Source organism: Nomia melanderi, chromosome 11 (assembly GCF_051020985.1).
Source record: "Nomia melanderi isolate GNS246 chromosome 11, iyNomMela1, whole genome shotgun sequence".
Taxonomy (NCBI): Eukaryota; Metazoa; Arthropoda; class Insecta; order Hymenoptera; family Halictidae; genus Nomia; species Nomia melanderi.
Window position 1 is genome coordinate 164,016 of NC_135009.1, and position 19,989 is coordinate 184,004.

The 19,989-nt window shown below is 34.2% G+C and overlaps 1 protein-coding gene across 13 annotated transcripts in view; it reads right to left on the reverse strand.

The window, feature by feature from the left end:
• The window catches only part of sick (sickie), a 520,404-nt gene that overhangs the window by 129,232 nt on the left and 371,183 nt on the right, over positions 1 to 19,989 (reverse strand). For all 13 annotated transcript variants that reach the window (XR_012999731.1, XM_031978463.2, XM_076372255.1 and 10 more), the window contains one exon: positions 4,447 to 4,720. Coding sequence is in view for 12 of the 13 variants with exons in the window: in XM_031978463.2 (XP_031834323.2) it covers positions 4,447 to 4,720 (274 nt within the window). In the remaining variant the exon portion in view is untranslated. The remainder of the gene's footprint in view (positions 1 to 4,446; positions 4,721 to 19,989) is intronic.

The window sequence follows — 19,989 nt, forward strand, 5'->3', positions numbered from 1 at the left end:
AAGAACACTCCTTTCGTCGTGTTTACTGAGTACTGGTTTAGCCAGCAAACAGTTCAGAACTGTTGTTTTTATTTCTTGCAAAAACATGTCAAAACTTTCGCATCAACCCAATACTTCCGAGGGCCATTGTATCTACCAAATGTTCGAGCCGGCAAGTACGCATTTTCTCCGAGCTCTACCCACATCCAAACATCCGAGTCATCAATCAAGGAAGTAAAGTGGGGGAAATCTCCCTTGACGACTACTGGTGGGTCTCCGAAATCGATTTTTGCGGCGATTCAACTATACGTAGATACATACATGGCTACGTAGTTGCTTTTTGTACTCTCCGGTCGGTTTCGTGCTCTCTACGGTACCGTAAAACCGTCTTGAGGAGTTGCCCGATCTCTCAGACGTTCTCTAAACCCCTGATTAGCGGAGCGGCCGGCGCGGGAAACAGGCGCGCGAGAGACGGCGACATACGGCGTCGCATGATGCACCGAGGCAACCGAGAAAAAGGGTGGATACGGTGAATGGGGCTATTAGGGCAAAGGGGGTCAGATGCGTGCGATGCAACGCGCCGCACCGTGCCGCGCCTCGTCACGCCGCGTCGCGGTGCAGCGTACCGCCGTATATTAAAGGGGAGTAAAAGGGGAGAAAATGAACGAGATACGAGCGAGATAGACAGCAAGCGGAATTCGGGAGAATGAAGGAGACGAAGAGCGATCGACTACCGAACGAAAAAGTAATTTAGAAAAAAACGAGAATGGGGCCGGAGCAGAGAAGTTTCGGTCGGAGAGGACGGTGATCGTATGGAAGACTGGCAGCGTGATCAAAGAAACTGACTTGCTCGGGGTCTTGATGAAAGGCATTTGTGTTCGAATTGTGGGAGATAGTGTGATACATAATTTCTTTTAGTTCATTAAGAGTCTAGCAGGATTCTAGGAAAATCAAAGTTTCTGAAAGATTTCAATTTTGGTTCCCGTTATTTGTACGTGTAATTGTTGTCAATGTAACGGTTTTGCTGGGAAACTATTAGATAGATTGATTTATTGTAATATAAATGTTATTTTCTTGCAACAATCAATCATTACTGTTCTTTGAAATAAAGGTCTATTATACAATAAAAAAGAGCTCCAATAAATCCACTGTATTTATACAGGAATGCATAAACCATATAACCAGTAATCAAGTTTAACTTCATAAATTGGTATTATTAAACTGTTGAGCGCCATATTCATGAAGCAGTGTTAGAAATAAACCATTATTAAAAACAAAGTTATCTTATAGTTTTCGAATCTCTCTTGACCTCTAAGCAGGTACAATTACAGGTACTTAAGTTTGTTCGATTAAAACTGTAGAATACATGCAATAATCAATTTTATTATTTCTAATATTATTATTCTCGATAATTCAAAATTATCAATTTTAAACAATCCAATATCGAACATCGAATTTAATCATTCTATAATTATCAATTGAAATATGTATAAAGTACCAACGACGAACTGGCCCCATTAAAATTTCGTCACGCACTCGGCCGTTTTAGTTCGACTCGATTCGAATCGGCACAAAGTGCCATCGGACCTTTAATTCGATTTCCAGGAGTAACTCGATTCCCGACGTTCTACGTATGAAACATTTAAAACAAGCCACCCTGTACATGGCAGCTGCAGAACGGAACAGCTGACGCTCACGTACGAAAGAGGCGCTTTGTAATTTCATTGTTTGCGCCCTCTCCTATACGGTTCTGCGTTGTTGACGTATTTCGGCGGGAGTGAGAGAGGTTATTGAACAATTACGCGGGAACATGTAATGTGTCTTCAATAATTACTACATGCATTCATTGCGGCGGTCACGGGTCGCATCGAATTGTTCACTAAATGTATCGTTACTGTGCGAGCAACACGATTTTGTAGCGTTAGTGTGGCTCTATCATGTATAATGTACCTTGTAATCTAACTACAGGAAATGAGACATTTGGTTTCAGCTTAAGACGAATTTCATTTGAAATTGAAACATAAATCATTGGTAATAAATAGAAATAAAGAATAAATCGGTTCTTTGTTATCGGTGTGGTCACATGAAAATACAGAAAGTATTGATTTACTTGGAATAATATTGATTTCAAGTAGTAAATAATTTCCTTACTTCTTTCTGTGAAGTTCTATATATTTGTCAACTAACTAGAAGCTAGTAGCGTATTGAATTAATATCGTACAAATATCGTTTCTTGAAAAGGATTCTACGAACAAATAAATACCTGATATTACAACAACGTTCCCGAAAATTAAGTAAATCTGCGAATGAATCTAAAAATGCAGACTCTTCATAAAAATGAAATTGACTAAAATCAAAGGAAACGTCATTTCGTTTATTCAATTTCCTTCAATATTTATTTCATTTGCTCTGATTTAATAAGAAATGTTACAACACAAGATCCAAGGTCTAATTAGACGTGTTAGATCTTGATACGCTTTCCGGAAGCATCACGCGAGTACCGACTGTTCCCGATACACACGAGTATCATCGAGTACCCACTGTAGGACAGATGATAATGTATAGTCTGGAAATGATACTATCAATTCGACATCATTTCCATCGCCAGCGAGATCCCATCGTCGCGCAGTCGGATGCGGCCGACTGTTCCGGAATTATCGGTATAGGCAATCAAGAAACCGCGGCGAGTGTCTTCCGTTTGTGTGCGTGCATGTAATTCGCATTGTTTCACCTCGTTACCGTTTATTCCGGCCGGATCGATCCGCCGCGACTGCGATTTAAGCTTCATTAATTTTCGTCGATGTTTATCGCACGACTCGATGTCAACTGACGTTTAATAAAACGTAATTGGTTTCTAGGGCCGAACTGGTACATCGTGTTCATCGATGACAATAATGAATAAGCCAACGACAGATCACTTTGATTGGGAATAATGGAGTGTATCGCCGGAGAGCGTTCCGTTTGTTCGCAAATCGTTGAAACGCCGGACGGTTGAGCACTTTTAATTTTGTTTCGAGAATTATGGACAGTTCGGTGAACTGTAACGTTTAAGTGTGTGTTCAGATAAGAGATTCGTGAACTGTGTGCATGTAATTTCAAAATATGGGATTCCAAAACGGAAGTTCAATACATTTCATTTACTAGTTTGGAAAGAAAAGTGTAGTATTGAAAAGGAATTTTAGTATTATGTAAGTTTATGTAGAGATCGTTGAGCATTGTGAAGGGTGTTATCTAATTGAAATTAGAAATAAAATTTCGTTCATGTATTTTTTTTTAGAAATATACTATATCATTATATGCTATACATCTTGTTTAAAATGTGTTCTTTTAATATTTCATATTTTTTTCTTATAATCCGTGAGAAGATGTGTGAATATGTACTATCATCACCTGGTATTCAAATATTTATATGAATTTTTGTTGTTAATTTTTAAGTAATTTACTATTTTGAATCGAATTCAATAAAATCTATCAAACCTCATACATTGTAGATATTGTTATTTTCTACAGTGAAATGAAGACTTGAATTGAATATAAATTTAATCCGTTAAAATTAAATTTCGCAGTAATGAAAATGCGATGGCGTTCTTAATTAAATTAAGCCATGGTATTAAACGATATTAAATGTATACGTTCTATACAAATGACGATAATTATTGAGCATGCGATTGCCAATTCATTAAAGTTATATAAAATTCATTCCAATTAGGATAATATTACTGAGGGAACAATAAAATGAAAAGTTAATATTTTTGAAGCATTATTCAATTTAAAATCTGAATTGATGGATCGAACAGAAATGTCATACTTCTTTTTAAAAGAACATATTTTTCGTTTTAATTACTCAAAAATATATACGTATAATAGACGTATTAAATAATTGTTTAGTAAAATAAGTTCATTATAAAATAAGAACATGTCTGCTTTTTAGTTCTGCTTATTATTCTTTCCGGTAAAGATAAAATTCAATTATATATATAGGGACAGAACGAGTTTCCAAACAAAATATAACAACTAACAACTAATGAAAGAACTCGAGTAACTTGAAAATTCCAATTTCTATTAAATTTCCTCTCATTTATCTAGTGAGATTGATAACTCATTTTGAAGTTTCATCTGCGTTCTCCTACTTTCCTATATATTTTGAAGATTACACTAAATATACAGAATTATCACTAGAAACATTTCTATTTAATTCCATTACAATAATTTCTGATACCTATCATATTCACATCACTAGTTATCCTAAAAAGCTAAGAGTAGTAAACAGAAGGTATGAATAAATTGCATTAAAACCCCCTGTAAACCCATGAAATTTCCATAAAACGGGCATTTTCGGGTTACTGGGGTCCCGTTATAATCGTGCTTCGTCGTAATATTATCCTGTTTGATAACGAACACGGAATTAAAGTACATTTAAACGATGAATACCACCGGCGAAATATCGATTTAGCTAAGTTCGCTGACCTTGTGATGAGAGGAATGGCCCGTGTGATTGGCGGAGGTGTGATTTCCGGCGGGAAGAGATGCCAGGTCCTCGATGGTTAATTCTGCTAAGGCGTCGTTGCCACCGCTGCAACCGCCTAGCAGGCCGCCTGCAATGACGCCACCGCTTCCTGGACTGCCCCCGATGCAACCTCCATCCGACCTTACAACGTTCGCGGAGGGTCTCTTCTGCACCCTCCTCGAGGTCACCAGTTCCTTCACCCCTGACAACTCTCGCCTCGAACCACCCACGTATCTAAAAACAGCACGTGCGGCACTCGTTATTGTTTAGCTTCAACATAACCCCGTGCGCCAATGTAGGCTGCGACTTGTGCATTGTTCGGGTATAATTGTTACGTTAATATTTTGTGAATTCGATTGAAACAACGTTGCCGTTTAATTAATTTATTCGAAATCAGGGTTCTTTTTCTGGAAAAAAAAACAGTCCCCAGCAGGCAAAATTATCATTTTCATCATTTTTCAGTTTTTGGAGTCTCCACGGTTCTCATTGTGGGTTACACTTTTTGGTACTTACGTATTATACAGATATCCTTTGTTTTTTAACTACAGGTCGCATTGGTCAGTCATTTGTATCAATATATTATTTCTTAAAAGCGAAGGCAGTTCGTGTAATACGTAAGTACCCACTTTTAGGGATCTTAGTTTGAAAGCGATACGACTTTATATTTTTATAGACCTTTGACCTCTTGTGCTGATGATCAATTCAGATATATGGCAGAGTTTTGTGCAAGGAAATTTGTTTTTACCTATTCTACGCAGAATAATTTTATATGGTGATACATTTCAAAACAATCTATAATAGTACGAGTAACGCAACAGGACTATCGATGTAAGGTGCCATTGATACTTTTGGAACAAAAAGATCTTGACGTGTGTGGTGCGGCTTTCTAGAGCAAGCGGTGAATTTTTACTATTAACTAGTAAAGTGAACTAGTTATTCATTACTGATTGATAATAGGAATTCATGATCATTTCACACGTGATCTGTAATTGGTTTCGAACAGATTAAGGGGATGTAATCTTTTGGCTCTTTGGAAAACGGGTACAGTTGTCGGGTATGTTTATAACACAAGGGGTTGATAAAAATGTATTATGCTTTCAAGAACTCTTTCTTTAGAAGGTACAAGACTAAACTTCAGAAACTTTTTTAATTTTAGACAGCAACAAGGTGGGCGTGAAAGCGACCGTAGATCGTATCCGAAATTAAGAACTTGAATTTTCTCTTATTAATTATGTTAATAGTTATTCGTTACCCGAGATTCTTATAAAAACTGTGAAAAATAGAAGAATGACTACATGTTAAAAGAAAAGTTACATCTTTCTAAAGAAAATATTCGCTGTTTTTTATCGTAACTAACTAATAGAGACTTGGGTTTAGAAAAAGATTCTACTCGCACGTATAAGATTTAGAGTTAATTAGTCCATCGAAGTCTGAATTTCCACATCCATAGCATAGAAGAAAGATGTTTTGAGAAAATACTTCATTTCTGTTTGCGTGGGTTAAGTTTGTCTATACATTTCAAGGACAAAAAAATATGATTGTTATTCAAAGCATCAATTTGATTTTGATTTAAAAGGATCGACGGTACACGTGTTTTGAATCATAATATTCCTTATTAACATGGTAATTACGGTAATACGAAAATTTGAGTACACGTATATATTATTAATACGCAACTTATTGCACTTGAAGTAAATAGTTTGACGTCTTAAAATTATAAAAAGCACTATTATACAAAGACATATTATATAAACACACATAGAAAATACAATAATCTCTTCTCTGTAATTCTTCGTGGGTCATACATTTTGTTCAATTTAACTTTATGCATTCCGTTACCTATACATGACTAAAGTAGTATGTAATACGATATAAAGTTCTGAATGCAAAATAATACTTGAAACGTTGGAAAACTTACCCTTCTTTAATTGAAATTAAATCAATATTAACAATTACATTTAAGTTTAACTCAACAAAGTAATATTATTAAGAGAGTATTTAGTAATTTTAGTTTATATTATTTCAACATTAGGTTGTACATTTTATTCATCCTATATCATCTGAAATAATCGAAGATACTAAAGAAACTAGAATGATAGAACTTTCTCATTTAGAGACACTCGGATAAGGTAACGCGAGGAATATAAAGTTGGATGCGCTAGACAATGGAGGCCCCGTAGTTTCTTTTCGAAGAAGCATCTGACGAAACGTTGCAAACGTTTCAAGAGGCATCGAGAGCCCTGTCTCGTGTCTACAGATCGTGCCAAATGAGGGTGGATTTGAATCGTACAGAAATTGCTCTATTAGCGAGATTAGATCCACGAGCCAATCCACTCGACGGACAGTGTCCGTCCAGTAAGCTGCTCCAAATCGATGAATTGCCGTTCTCCTGTCTGTCCTCTTTGTGAACAGGTCTTCGTGCTTGTTGTCAATTAAAAGTAGACAAAAGTTATCGGATTGTCACTCTTTCGTTAGTTTCTACGTAGCCGAGTTCTAAAGTAAATACGTCGCTTCACTTGTCGCTTTGAGCATCCTCACATTTTTCACGAGTTGAACACTTGCTTCAAAGCTAGTTTGTGACAATTAAAGTGCAATCGAATTGGTACTGTCCGAGAAAGGATCGAATGCTCCCGTAACTACATTTGCCGTAGTTACTTATTAACAAGTCGAAGTAACTTTCATTTGTATTTATATCTGTATTTTTCCTTTAAATTGTAATTTTCAAAATTCCGTTTCATTTTCTATATATCCGTTCTACAAGGAGAATTGTTTCATTTTAAAATAAAGCAATACTGAGAATTATATTCAAGTGTCATTCTAATAATTAGCAAGACAATGTAACTGAAATATGAACTTTTTAAAAATGTGACTCTAATTGTTAGTAAAAGAGGAATGAAAATGAATAAAATAGTATCACTTACTACAAAAAAGTCTAAATTGTATGTCAATTTCGTACATTCTTGTATTTGAAGAATATTTTCGATGTTTTTTAAATGGCAATTAAGAATTCTCCGAGTCTCTTTTTGTTAAAAAATGTTTCATCAACAATTTACTACAATTTATCTCGTAGTTCCGAAAAAAATCTATCTGCTTTGATATTCAGATTTTAATCAAAAATTGACAACCCATTAATTCGATAATTTTCACGAAAAAAACTAAGGACATTTCAACATTCAAATACAAGAATACCTTGTGCAATGCACGCTCGATGTATCCGATAAAATACTGATTACCGAGAGCAGCGGCAGGTCTCAAATTAAACGAAGTGGTTTATTCTAACGTCGGATACCGATCATTAAGCTGACAAGAAAAATCTCGAGTCGATTCTGCACAGGCAGGACGTCGGCTAATTAAGTTGTAAGTGGGGGAAGTCGGAACTTGTACGGGCGATCGCAAGAAGATGCGTTTGCTTTACATTTAGACATGCCGCCGGTAACAAATTCGCTGACGCAAATCCTAGGAAGTCTCGTGGACTCGCGCGATTAATAATTCACGAATCACGCGTCCAGGATTAGGATTACTGCGCTTACGTGAGCGCATCGCCGGCTGCAAGACTTTACCGGCTAATGCGATTAACGCACTACGCTCTCTACAATGCTTTTTCCGGCATTCTTTCGCAAGCATTCCGATTACGTTTTTTCCGCCATTAGAAGACTTATCCTGTGTTAAACAATATTACACCTGATTTCACTCTAACCCTTTCATAGTTTCTGCGAGCTTCGCGTTTTTTCAGCGAATAATATATCTATACTTCGGATCTTTGAACTTTACGATTAAAAAATACGTTGCATATTCATTCGTGACTTATTTCTTTGTTTGATTTTTAGGAAATCTTTTTTACGCTCTTATGTTGCGATGTGATTCAAACGTGATAATACAGGCGAACATTTATAAAATTGTATGCTATCGGATGGGACAAGCTTTGATTTTTGATAAAAGCTTTTTAATTTTAGCAATTTTGTGAGCAATAACAGAGTAATTGTAAATTGTACGTCTTACTCTTTACAAATAACCGAGAATAATATATTTTATTATTGAATACACTAAATATAAAGACAAATAATATTATATATATATATATATATATATATATATAATCACGTGATTTGAATATGTAATCACTTTGGAAAAGAAATTATTCTTACGAGGAACGTTTCATTTATCGCCTTTTAAAACCTGAGAATGTTTTATATCGCATTAAAAATACGAACACGACTTCACACTTCGCATGAAGCAAAAAGAAAGCGAAGTCACGAAAGAAGTGGAGAAAGTAGCAGCTGTGTATCCTTGTATCCTATAATTTCATCGCCCAGAAAAGGACACTTTTACTGCGACTGATATCGTTAAAACTTAAAACGAATACTTCATATTTTCATTTTGAAATAACAACTTTCTCACTACATAACTGTTTAATAATATTTTGTCTTGATCAAATGAAATCGCGATACTAAATTGTTCAAAAAATTATTCCAAACGATCGTATTCGAAGCAACCAGACAATAATACATCAGAAATTTGGCGTGTATCCTATTTTCACGTACAATGACCATACGAACGATTCCTACGCAGAATATTCCTGGTACCAATAATATTTTCCTAGAAACTTTTTCACACAAAACAAAAACAACAATACACCATCTCCGATAAGAACTCAAAACCCCTAATCACGTTACATCGACTCCTGCCTCATTTATCCTCGATCTGCTCATTGACATTCCACATTACAAGAACCTACTCAAACCACCCCAGCAATACATCTCGCGCCATTGTTTTCCCAATTTCCAAGTTTTCACGAGAGTCTGCGGTATTACTCGACGGCGCTTGAACAGTACTTACTCCTCGTCCGATGTCGAGCACCTCTATCAGCGAAACTATACGTCAGAGGGGGTGTCGAAGCTGATCATCCCCGAAAAACGTGTTAACCTTGACAGGCCCAGTAGCAACAACCTCCCATGAGAAGACCAGGCAAGCTGACAAGAATGTTTAAACGAACCTTAAAATTACCGTGAACGCGCGTTCGTCGGTCTCTGGTAGTGTTCTTCCTCCCCAGGACGTCAGCGGTTGATGTTCTTAACGCGTACACACCTCACGCGGCTCGGGTGCTCGCGAAGCATCACAATGCCCGGCGGACCGTGTTCCGTTCACTGTTTCCGCGTGGCGAGAGAAACCAGCCGAGAATAAGGCGGAAAAAACTATCAACAGGGAAAAACGACGTAGGAGTCGTGAACGGTCGAAAGGAGAGCAGCTGGTTACGTCCGTCCCTGGAGAACTATCGCCTAACCGGTGCGACTTCTCGTGCGGTTCGTGTACGACACGACACGACACGACACGGCACGGGTACGGTTCTCGCTGTTCGGTCTGTTCGGTCTACGACGACGGTTCCCCACCCTCGCCACTACGCGGCACGGCACGGACGGACGGGTCTCCCGTCGAACCGACCCCTGAGAACAGCCCTCTCCGCGCCCTCCGGCCGCCTTCGCGCAAGATCCTCCCTCGGTGGCGCCTTAAGCCGCCCTGCCAGGTTGCGTGACGTCGCCGGCAGATTGCACCAGGGAAACCGCTGCCGACGGATCGATCGATCCGTGACGTCACGCGACCACGCAAGCGTCGTGCCGATCCCGCTCACCGTGTATGTATCGCACCGCGACGACGTCGCGCCGTCTTCATCTAGATACGTAACGGGCACCTTCCACTTACGCGTACAGACGCTCGCGGGACCAGGGCACCCCTGGCTGATCTTAGGGACTTAACCCATTCGTGCGGCAGTCATTTCGTATATTTTCGCAGTGTAGACGGTACGATGGTATGGTATTCCAGAGAGAACCGAGAAATATAACGTGTTCAGATTTTTTAATACACCGCGACAAAATACGTACACCACGAGTCTGACTCGTTATTCTGCGCGAATGGGTTAATGCCGAATGGGTTGATTTTGATGCCGCTATTAAGCCTGGAAGTTAACACTGAAATAATCTTATTTTCAAGTATAACTTTTAAAATATTTTATTCTTCTGCTCTTTTCCATTTGCGAGTTCTTCAACGGGAAGTTCTTTGTTTCTAATAACAGATCGTTACAAGTCTAACATTCGAAAACAAATTTTTCAATTTTTATTCCTGTTTTAACGTCTGTTTGTGATAATTAGTTTGTGATAATAAGATTTTCTTCATTTTCACCGGTAATATGTATTGCAGGTACGAGAAATTTTCCGGTCGCGAATATGTTAATACCGGTATAAGGGTAAGAAGACTGTACCGAAACTGATATAATACGAAAGCCGAATTAAATGTGGTATTTTTCCTGTTTTTCTAGGAGGTATATCGCGATGAAGACCAAGGATGCATTTAAGTTGGAGAAAACGTATGTTTATTATGTAGTCGAGCAACGAAGCAAGCGTTGAGAAGCAAATATATTTATGTTGTCATTTCTTTGATATCGTTGCCACTTTTATTCGTGATTGCCTGCGAGACCGTTCTCAGCAGGAACACGACTACTCTCCCGAGCATATTTTTCTCTAAAAAGAAAATTTTCTACAAAAACGATAAAACCGAAATAATACCGGTAAATATAGGTTAAAATATACCGTTATTCTAGTATTTCTAGTCAACCTAACCAAACTTTATTTTATGTTACGCTATTTTATAAAGTAACCGTGTTTTATTTTCCGCTAACTGAACTGCAGACTTCAGTATGATCTTTTATTTTGCTTTACTTAGTCATGAACATGGGATGCACACCCATGCAGTTCAGTGGTTATTATTGTCATGTATATGTTCGTAATCATAAGCTTATTTGGATTATTATTTATTCTATTGCCAACCCTCGTCGTAAAGGCGCAACGTTGTAACACCCTCGGCCAAACATTGTATGGCCGGGGGAACATTACTTGGAAAATAAAGCGCTTTATTTCGGTTTCTATAAGAGTTACAAAGATACCACCGAAAAATGTTATACCGGTGTTTGCGTTTAGGTACAAGTTTCTGGCTGGTTACAGGGCTCTTCTGCAAAAGATTTTTCTTGTAACATTTTACGTCTAGTTATCCGAATAATTGGACTTTAGGCGTTAACGCTTACCTACCGAAATCCGAAAAATTAGATTTTCAACACTCACTGGTCGAAATTTTTCGAAACCAGTGCTTTTCGATTTAATCACACATGCTAGTGACCGCGTTGTAAGATTTCTATATGCATCAAATTGAGAAAGCTATAATGATTCGAAGTGATACGTCGCTGATGTCAGCGACGACTTTTCATTCCAGTAAGCCGTTAGGGAGTGTACAGCAAACTTGGCTACGGCGGTAGGTAAAATGTTAAGCCCTTACTACCGAGGTGAAACAAACTTACACTGCAACATGGTGTCCTTGAGACTACTATGCAGATTACGGTGTGATACAAGCATTGTTTTGAAAGAATGGAAACAGTTTTATTTGTGGTTTTTGTTAATGTATCTTTCAATCAATGCATAAGAACAAGGCAACGTTATTTACTTTGATTACATTTATTCACTTACTTTTGAATTACGGTCTTCATCTTCAGAATCAACTTCGGTAATTGACCCATTCGAGATCAGAATTGTTTTAACCCTTTGAGTGATGAATACTCCCAGCCGAAACGTTCCGCGTGGACGGAATATTTTTCTGCCCATTTCAAGATCGATGAATTTTGCTAATTCATATAATGAAGTAAGTTGTAATTAAACCGTAATTGTAATTTCTCAGTTTCACTAAATTCAATAATACTATGAAACGGATATATTAATCACATGTACTTATAATTGTCACCACAGCATATGTGAGATTAAAATGATTGAACGACGCAAATATGCGCCCATTGTCTACAGTGATGACTTTCGCTGGAAGCGTATATGCACCCACAGCACTCAAAGGGTTAAAGACGGTTCCCAACAAACAACTGGAACTCTATATATGGGTGACATGGCGGTCAACATATTAACGATGGCGAAGTTGCCCGAAATTCCTTATATGCCATCGATTTCGAATCCTACGGAGCTGTCCCTGCGGACGGTTGTCGTGTCCTGTCCTCACTGTTCTGCGTACCATTGTTCTTACAGCTGTTGCATGGATACTTTTATTCGTATGGATAACTTTAGTTGGTGGATGCTGTCATGCGTATAAGCTAATTTCGCTGCCGAGAAGTTCATATGACGTATGGAGGTCGTCGTTAAAGGGTTAATATATATTTGGAGGAAATAAGGGTAATTCGGATCGTATTCATTAGTCTTAGTTTTTTTTATATTTACACTATTTATCGAGTAACTAAGGTGGTCTTAAATTTTTTCAATTTCTTTCAACGATAAATACTATTTTTTTGTTTATTACACGAAAGCTGCTGTCAAGATGAATACAAACGTAAAATATTGTGAATATGAAAAAATGTTATCAATATTGTTTTTCCTCATATTTATCATTTTTGAGAAGTCAAACGCAACGTGAACACTCTGCAAATTACATTCCAATGGATTGTACGTAATCGCATTCATTGCGAAATAAAATATTTTTAGTGTAAATGTTTGTGGTTTAGATATCTTTCAGGTAACAAGTTAAGAATTTTCGGTAACATGTTCTAAGGTTTTTCATTGTAAGACATATAGATGTTATTAAAATTTATTATAATAATACTTTTTTAATCTGTTTGAAAATATTTGAGAAGCATTGAATTTCTACTTACATAAGATGTAACTATGATATTATGAATGAATATAACAAAAATTGGTAAAAAACAGAGGTATTCAAAAAAAGTTAAATTCCGAGACTAACTCGACATAGAACCGCAAAAGGTTAACACTTAGGCCAGTAACCGGCTAGGGTGGATTGTGGTCACTGAAAGGGAGTAGGCATTATTATGCTTCTTAGACCACAAACATTGATTTTTCTTTTAAAAATTATTAAACCCTTTGGAGGGTACAGACTTTGTGACAATATCTATACATATGTATAGCTGAAATTTTTAGACGTATTTATACGAGATAAGTGAATATTATTATTAAATGTAATATAAACAAATAATAAAATACGTTATAAGGAAATGAGAAGTTAAATAAAATTCGAAAGTTTGAGTCTAATTTATAATATTTGCAATCTTATAGTTCTTCTAAAATAAGCACGTGCAAGTATTTTTTGAAAATATCGAAAACTTCGGAAATATAGAAATTATGGGAGTTTATAGCCAAGTGCGGACTAGTTGCTTTTTATAAATCTTATTCTTTTGTCTGTGTAGAGAACTTTTGACTGTGTCTGAAAGCGATAAATACGCTTAGAGAAATCAATGGGCACGTAGTTGTAAAACTACTCTATAGATGGAAATTGTTTTGAAAAATTTGAAATAAAAACTATAAAAGACTTGACCAGATATTATTATTATTATGCAATTGAAAGAAATATTGATGTCATTGGGTAAGTCATTGGTTTTAACAATTGATATAAAGCTAAATCTTTCAGAACGCAAAAGTATTTTTAAAATTATTATTTGTATGGAAATCACAAATGATATTACAATAAACTTAAAAAGAAATCTTCGACAAAATTCGTTTTGTCATGAATAATAAATGTCTTGCGTTAAAAAATTTACAAATAATAACAATACTGGTGTTCAAATATACGTTCTCGTTAAAATGTGTTAAAAAATAATTTCCAAATATAAATGATTTTTTTTGTGTAGGACTATTCCTTTTCACTGTTACTTCGTTTTTCCAAACAAGTTATATTTTTGGATGCTGACCCAGTGAATAGAGGTAATCGTCATTACCAGGCAAATGAAAGTCCCCTTTCGTCACGAATGGCGTCGTTTCAACCCCTTTGATCAATGAATGTGTACTGCGAAATTATTGAAAATTATGTGATTGATTCATGCTTCATTGAAAAACTTTGAATTAACCTTCGAAAAATCATTTCCATAAGACTTGGAAAAGAAAATATTGTTATAATCGTTTCTTTAGTTAGTTTGTATTCACTTAATTCTTTAATAGCTATTTTCGTTAAAGCAGAGCTAATATAATTTGTCAACAAAATTCAGTTTCCTTCGGAATAAATTTAAACTCGTAAATGTATCTTTCAAACATCTAATATATTTATGAAATATTAGACATGTCAAGTGGATAGATAAATATCATTTAGTGATTTACCTGATACTTCATGATACATATTAGATATAAATAATACATTTGATTCAAATCAATATTCGTGAATTTAATTACTTTGAGGAGTTATGTATTTTACGTTTAACGCTTTTACTTCATTTTATGTTAATTTGTATAGTATGAATGTAAATATGAGTATGAAGTACACGTTACAGCTTTATCCCGTCTGTAATGTAAGACTTTCCGGAATCTTGGCTGACCTTACACATTTCTGGAGCAATTAAAACTTATTTTCTTCTCTGCAACCCTTATCGACAACGATAGAATCCCTTGAACTCACGAAGTTTTCCACTAAACTGGTTTAATGTGTGTTAAAGTAAGTATTTTGAATTCATGCATGTACATACAATATACGTTTCAGAACCTTATCAAAGTTTCATCAGTTCACGTGAAATGTGTTCCCATTTGCAAATATTATGCATTAATATTATATGGAATAATTATGCATTCATTTTTATTTATTTCATTCTTGATTAGTTTAGTTTTATGAAACGAATTTTTCATGCTAAACGAAACATAATGAATACGTATCAGATTGTTACATTATGAAGTTTTAAAACTGTTTCCAAGTGTTCGTAAGGGTTACACTGTTGAAACTGTTTGCAGGCTGAGACTGTAATGAAAAGACCTAGAACATGCTATTTTCAGGAATCAGTGAAACGAGAAGGTTATGAATTATTCGGTCAAGTGAGCATGCTGTCAAGCTTTATAAAGTAGTCTTCCTGGCGCAGGCTTTCGAAGAGAATTGTCACAAATATTGAAGGTGCTAATAGGTATCAAAACAGTGATTTCTGAACGAAAATTAATAACTCTGAAGAAGTTAGTATGATAAAATTAATATTATAATAATTGATAATTACTGTCTCCAATTTTTTTTAAATTCTTCACGCGTGTTTTAATTAGTATAGAATTTTTATTTCTTATACACAATCATGTTTTTCAAATATGATATGAAAACAATGACATTTTATAATTCGCAATAAAAATTTCATAAAGTAAGTATATGGAGTTAAAATAAGTGACAATAATATTATCATAACAATAAATTAATACTGATAAGAAAAAATGTATGTTGATCAGAATTTTTAAAGTCTATGCCGGCGAATATACACCTACTGTATAAATTCATCCTATTTGAAACTACGTTACAGTTATCTAATCAGTTTTATTTGACTGAAAATAAATAAAAACTTTTAAACTGATTTTCATCCCTGTTATCGATCACAATTACTCACGGATGATAAAAATTGATTACAATTAGAATATTACCTGGTTCGAGAAGAAGAGAAAACAGAAAGTCATAAAAATCGTACATAAAGCGAATGCAGTGTACTAATTTAGTTTGTAGTTTCATGTATATGCAATTGAATGACGATTGCAGTGATAACGGTGATTTCGTATGCACCACTGCTCATTTGGAACAAGTATGAAATCGGATCATCGATCTGCATTAAACGCCGCATTACATTCATAATTGTCATTAAATCAAAGTTCACAATATGCATATGCTTCTGCGAAGCATATTTTCGAAATAAATTTGCGCCATGTTTCTCGATCAGGAGACCAATTATTTCCTTTTTATATTCCCTGATAGTTTGTTTTCAGAGTGCTCAACACTGAATTATTCATGATCACATTGTGTAAGTAGAGGCGTTTAAATTGGCAATGCATTTTGTATGCACTTTTTCGTTTGACAACGTTCGTAATTACCCAGCATGTGTAGTAAATACATACATATTCGTAAGCATTGCATACAGTTTTCCTGATAATTAACTTCTGAAAAGTTTTGAATTGTAGAAAATAATTAGGTCAAATTTGATATGAACACAGCGGGGAACTGTAATGTAGGTTATTTAATTAACAGCATCCATTATATTAAAACTTTCTGGGCCTACATCGATGCTGTAAAATGATGTCCTACCTGATATTTTATCCTAGATGTTCGAATTCCACAAGAATCAAATAACTAAAAATCAGAGCAAACATAATTAACCAGCTTGGACTAAAACAGCTTGGCAAATTAATTGCCAATGCATTACAATTTTTTTGTAACTCATGATTGTTTAATTGTTCAGCAATGTACTGCTGTAAGTTCATTTCAAGTTCCTTTTATTGTGTATTTAACTACTTAGAACTACATATTTATATAACAAGACGTTCTTATTAGTGAAAATTTTATAATATTTGAATATACTTTTGTCAACTAAAATTGTGAATATTTCTGTAACGAATTGATTTTTACTTACGTGTACGTATAAAATTAATAGTAATTCATCAATACTGTCACTGTACATTTTGTAGCACAATGCATTTTTTCTATAATACTGTATCGTTCTTTCTCGATTACTGTATTCAATTCTTCATTTTCCGGTCGTTTATTATTTTTTGAAGACAATAAAAACATAAGGATCACTTCGCGTGACTCTTGGCAATACGCGATGCCATATTTGTTTTCTTTTTGTCATGTACAGTGCTGTCCATATATGACATTAATAATTCTTTAGCATAAAAAATAAAAGTAGAGTGTATACGAAAATAATGAATTTTTCAGAATATTTTCCAAATTGTTATTAATTAATTTTTATCTTATATACAGAGTGTTTGAAAAATTGTAATACATTTTCTCACTTTATACTTATTTTATATTCTCACTTTATACGTATTTGAGATAATTCCGTTTAAACATTTCGCGAATATCATAATCATTCAATAAGGATCGACTGCCATTTTTGCCGGAGATTTATCATTTTCACTTGTTATAAATATGAATCTAGTGTGTCGGATAAATTTTATTGATTATTTTGAGAATGGCTTCTCGCATGAGGAAAGTTTATTTTATGTTTTTGACTTACTTTCCCATGTAGATTCATTTTTTTCCGATTGCTCTACGATTTCAAAAACATACAATATATTCAATAAACCCATGTTCATTTTCATCTATTTATCAGTGGAAACGTTTTATTTAAATAAGGCACGGCTTTGCTATTAAAATGTGAAAAGCCATAATTTCAGAATAAGAGGTTTATCAATTGATAACAATTTTTCAAGGAATATGACACCCTTTTCCATAGAATGTAATCTATGCACGGTTTGTACATTATTCTCCTTCAGACAATAAAAAATTAATTGCATTCACATTATTTGAAATTTAAGCATCGAAAAACATACAAATTAATGATCTTACCGACAACTGATTTCGGCAGCTAATTTAATCTGTTGTAGAAACGAATGGTTGTGTTCTAACAATTTGTGGTGCATAACACATCCCAAAAGGTTATTATTGAAACGTTTAACCGTGGAAGGTTGCTACTTGTGCAGCGCTGATTTATGAAACAATTAAAAGTACTAAGTGTGTCACTAGAACTTATCAAAGACTTATAGTAGTTTCGTGAGATACTTCTGTGAGGAAACTAGAAAAATTGTGTTCCACTCGATCACTTGTATGGAAACGTTCCAATTTTCAATTGGCTTTTTATACAAATATCTCAAAACAGCTACCTTTGTGATATTGAAATATGTTGTAGAATATTACATACATGTACCTTAAAATATGTCCTGTTCCATTAATTTTATTGCTGTATCAAAACTTCTTTTTCCAAAAATCTGTTACATGTTGGAAATTATTTCAATTATCTCGAATAAATATTTATTTCAATCATTAATTGATTGATTTATCAGCATAATATTTTATCATCATAATTATTCTTTGCCACTAAAACAAAATATTTTACATAGATACTTCGACAGATTATAGGTTTATTCAAATAACAATGCAAATAATGAAATTGAGCAAGCATTCGTGTAAAAATAAAATTTTATTCTTACACATGGAAATATTACTTAATATGCATACATAATATGCATACTTAATCAATGATTCATTTATCTAAAAAATGATAAGTTTCTAGAATTAAAATCTGAAAGAATTCATTGCAAAATGAAGTGTGGAAGTAGTAAATTCATTTTAAATGTAAACAAATAATTCATTTTGTAAATATAAAGCATATAATTTTTCAATAAGTCTAAATGTTTGATAAAACTTCTGTATGATGCTGAATAACAATAAAAAATATGCTTATTAGCTAGCTTCTATCGGATTTTCTTCGAAACAGCCAACTCAAGTTACTGTTAATGTAAATTCACGTATATCAATATTTTGTGAAAGAATTTTGATGAACGTAATATATTTTTATAACATTAAAGTAATATAATATGTCAATCGTCACTTTCACATCTTTCTACATCAAATTCATATAGGAATGAGAAAACTAAATGATAAAACAACAAATGCTATCAATATTAAACATTTGTTATTCAATATTTAACACAGTCAATACAATAATATATTTTATAACTTGAAAATTCTAACACCTGATGGCTCCTGATAAAATTAATTTTAATTAATGTTTTTATTAATTCATAATAAAAAAACACCAACTCCATATATTTTATAAATTCCTTTCTAAAACTGAAAGGAAATACCAATCGTTTGTTTCCAATTGAAAAGAGGAGACTATTAAGGAACAGAAATGATTCTCCAAGGATTCTTCGGAATAGCCAAGGCGTGAATTCCCTGGTGTTTTTGGATACGATCGTGATAAATCGAATGGACAATACGGGACGCCGTTAGTGGAGGACAAAGAGGCTTATCTTTCTGCGTACAACTACGTCGATTGCCACGTCTCCCCCTTAGCTCAAAATGATATTTCGCACAGTTATTTGATCAAATTTGTTCAGAGACAAATATATCTAACGTTTTGTTTCGTAAGTTAGCGAGAAATGTTTTCAAAATTTTATTATCAATCACATACATCTGTTAACAATAATAATTTATCATTAAGCAATTTTTTCATTAGTTTCCGCAATTCTCAAAATTCTCGGTTCTTTTTCATAAGTTGTTTAAAATAAATAATTCTTTTATATTTATTTTCTATAAACAAGATAAATATGGAAAATAATATGGAAAGTAAAAATAATAGAGTAAAATAATTATTTAGGTCAAAATACATTCATTTAAAAAATTCTAAATACTATAAAGGAGTTTGAATTTAAAGTGATTAAAAATTGTTCTAATTATATTTAAACGTTTTTTTTTTTTTGATTGAAAAATATATATTTTCTGTTGTAATAAATAACAGGTTATTTCCATAGATTTTTTCTTTATTGTATACAGTCTCTGAGAAACTTAATCTTGAGAAATGGTACATATTAATGCTATATACTATTATATATGTATAATATAATTATTTCAACATGTTTAAACAAGTTTTGATATATAATGTAGAATAGATTTGTAAATTTGTACTTAAAACATGAGAATCTACTCCAGTTGTGTATTAAATTATGGAT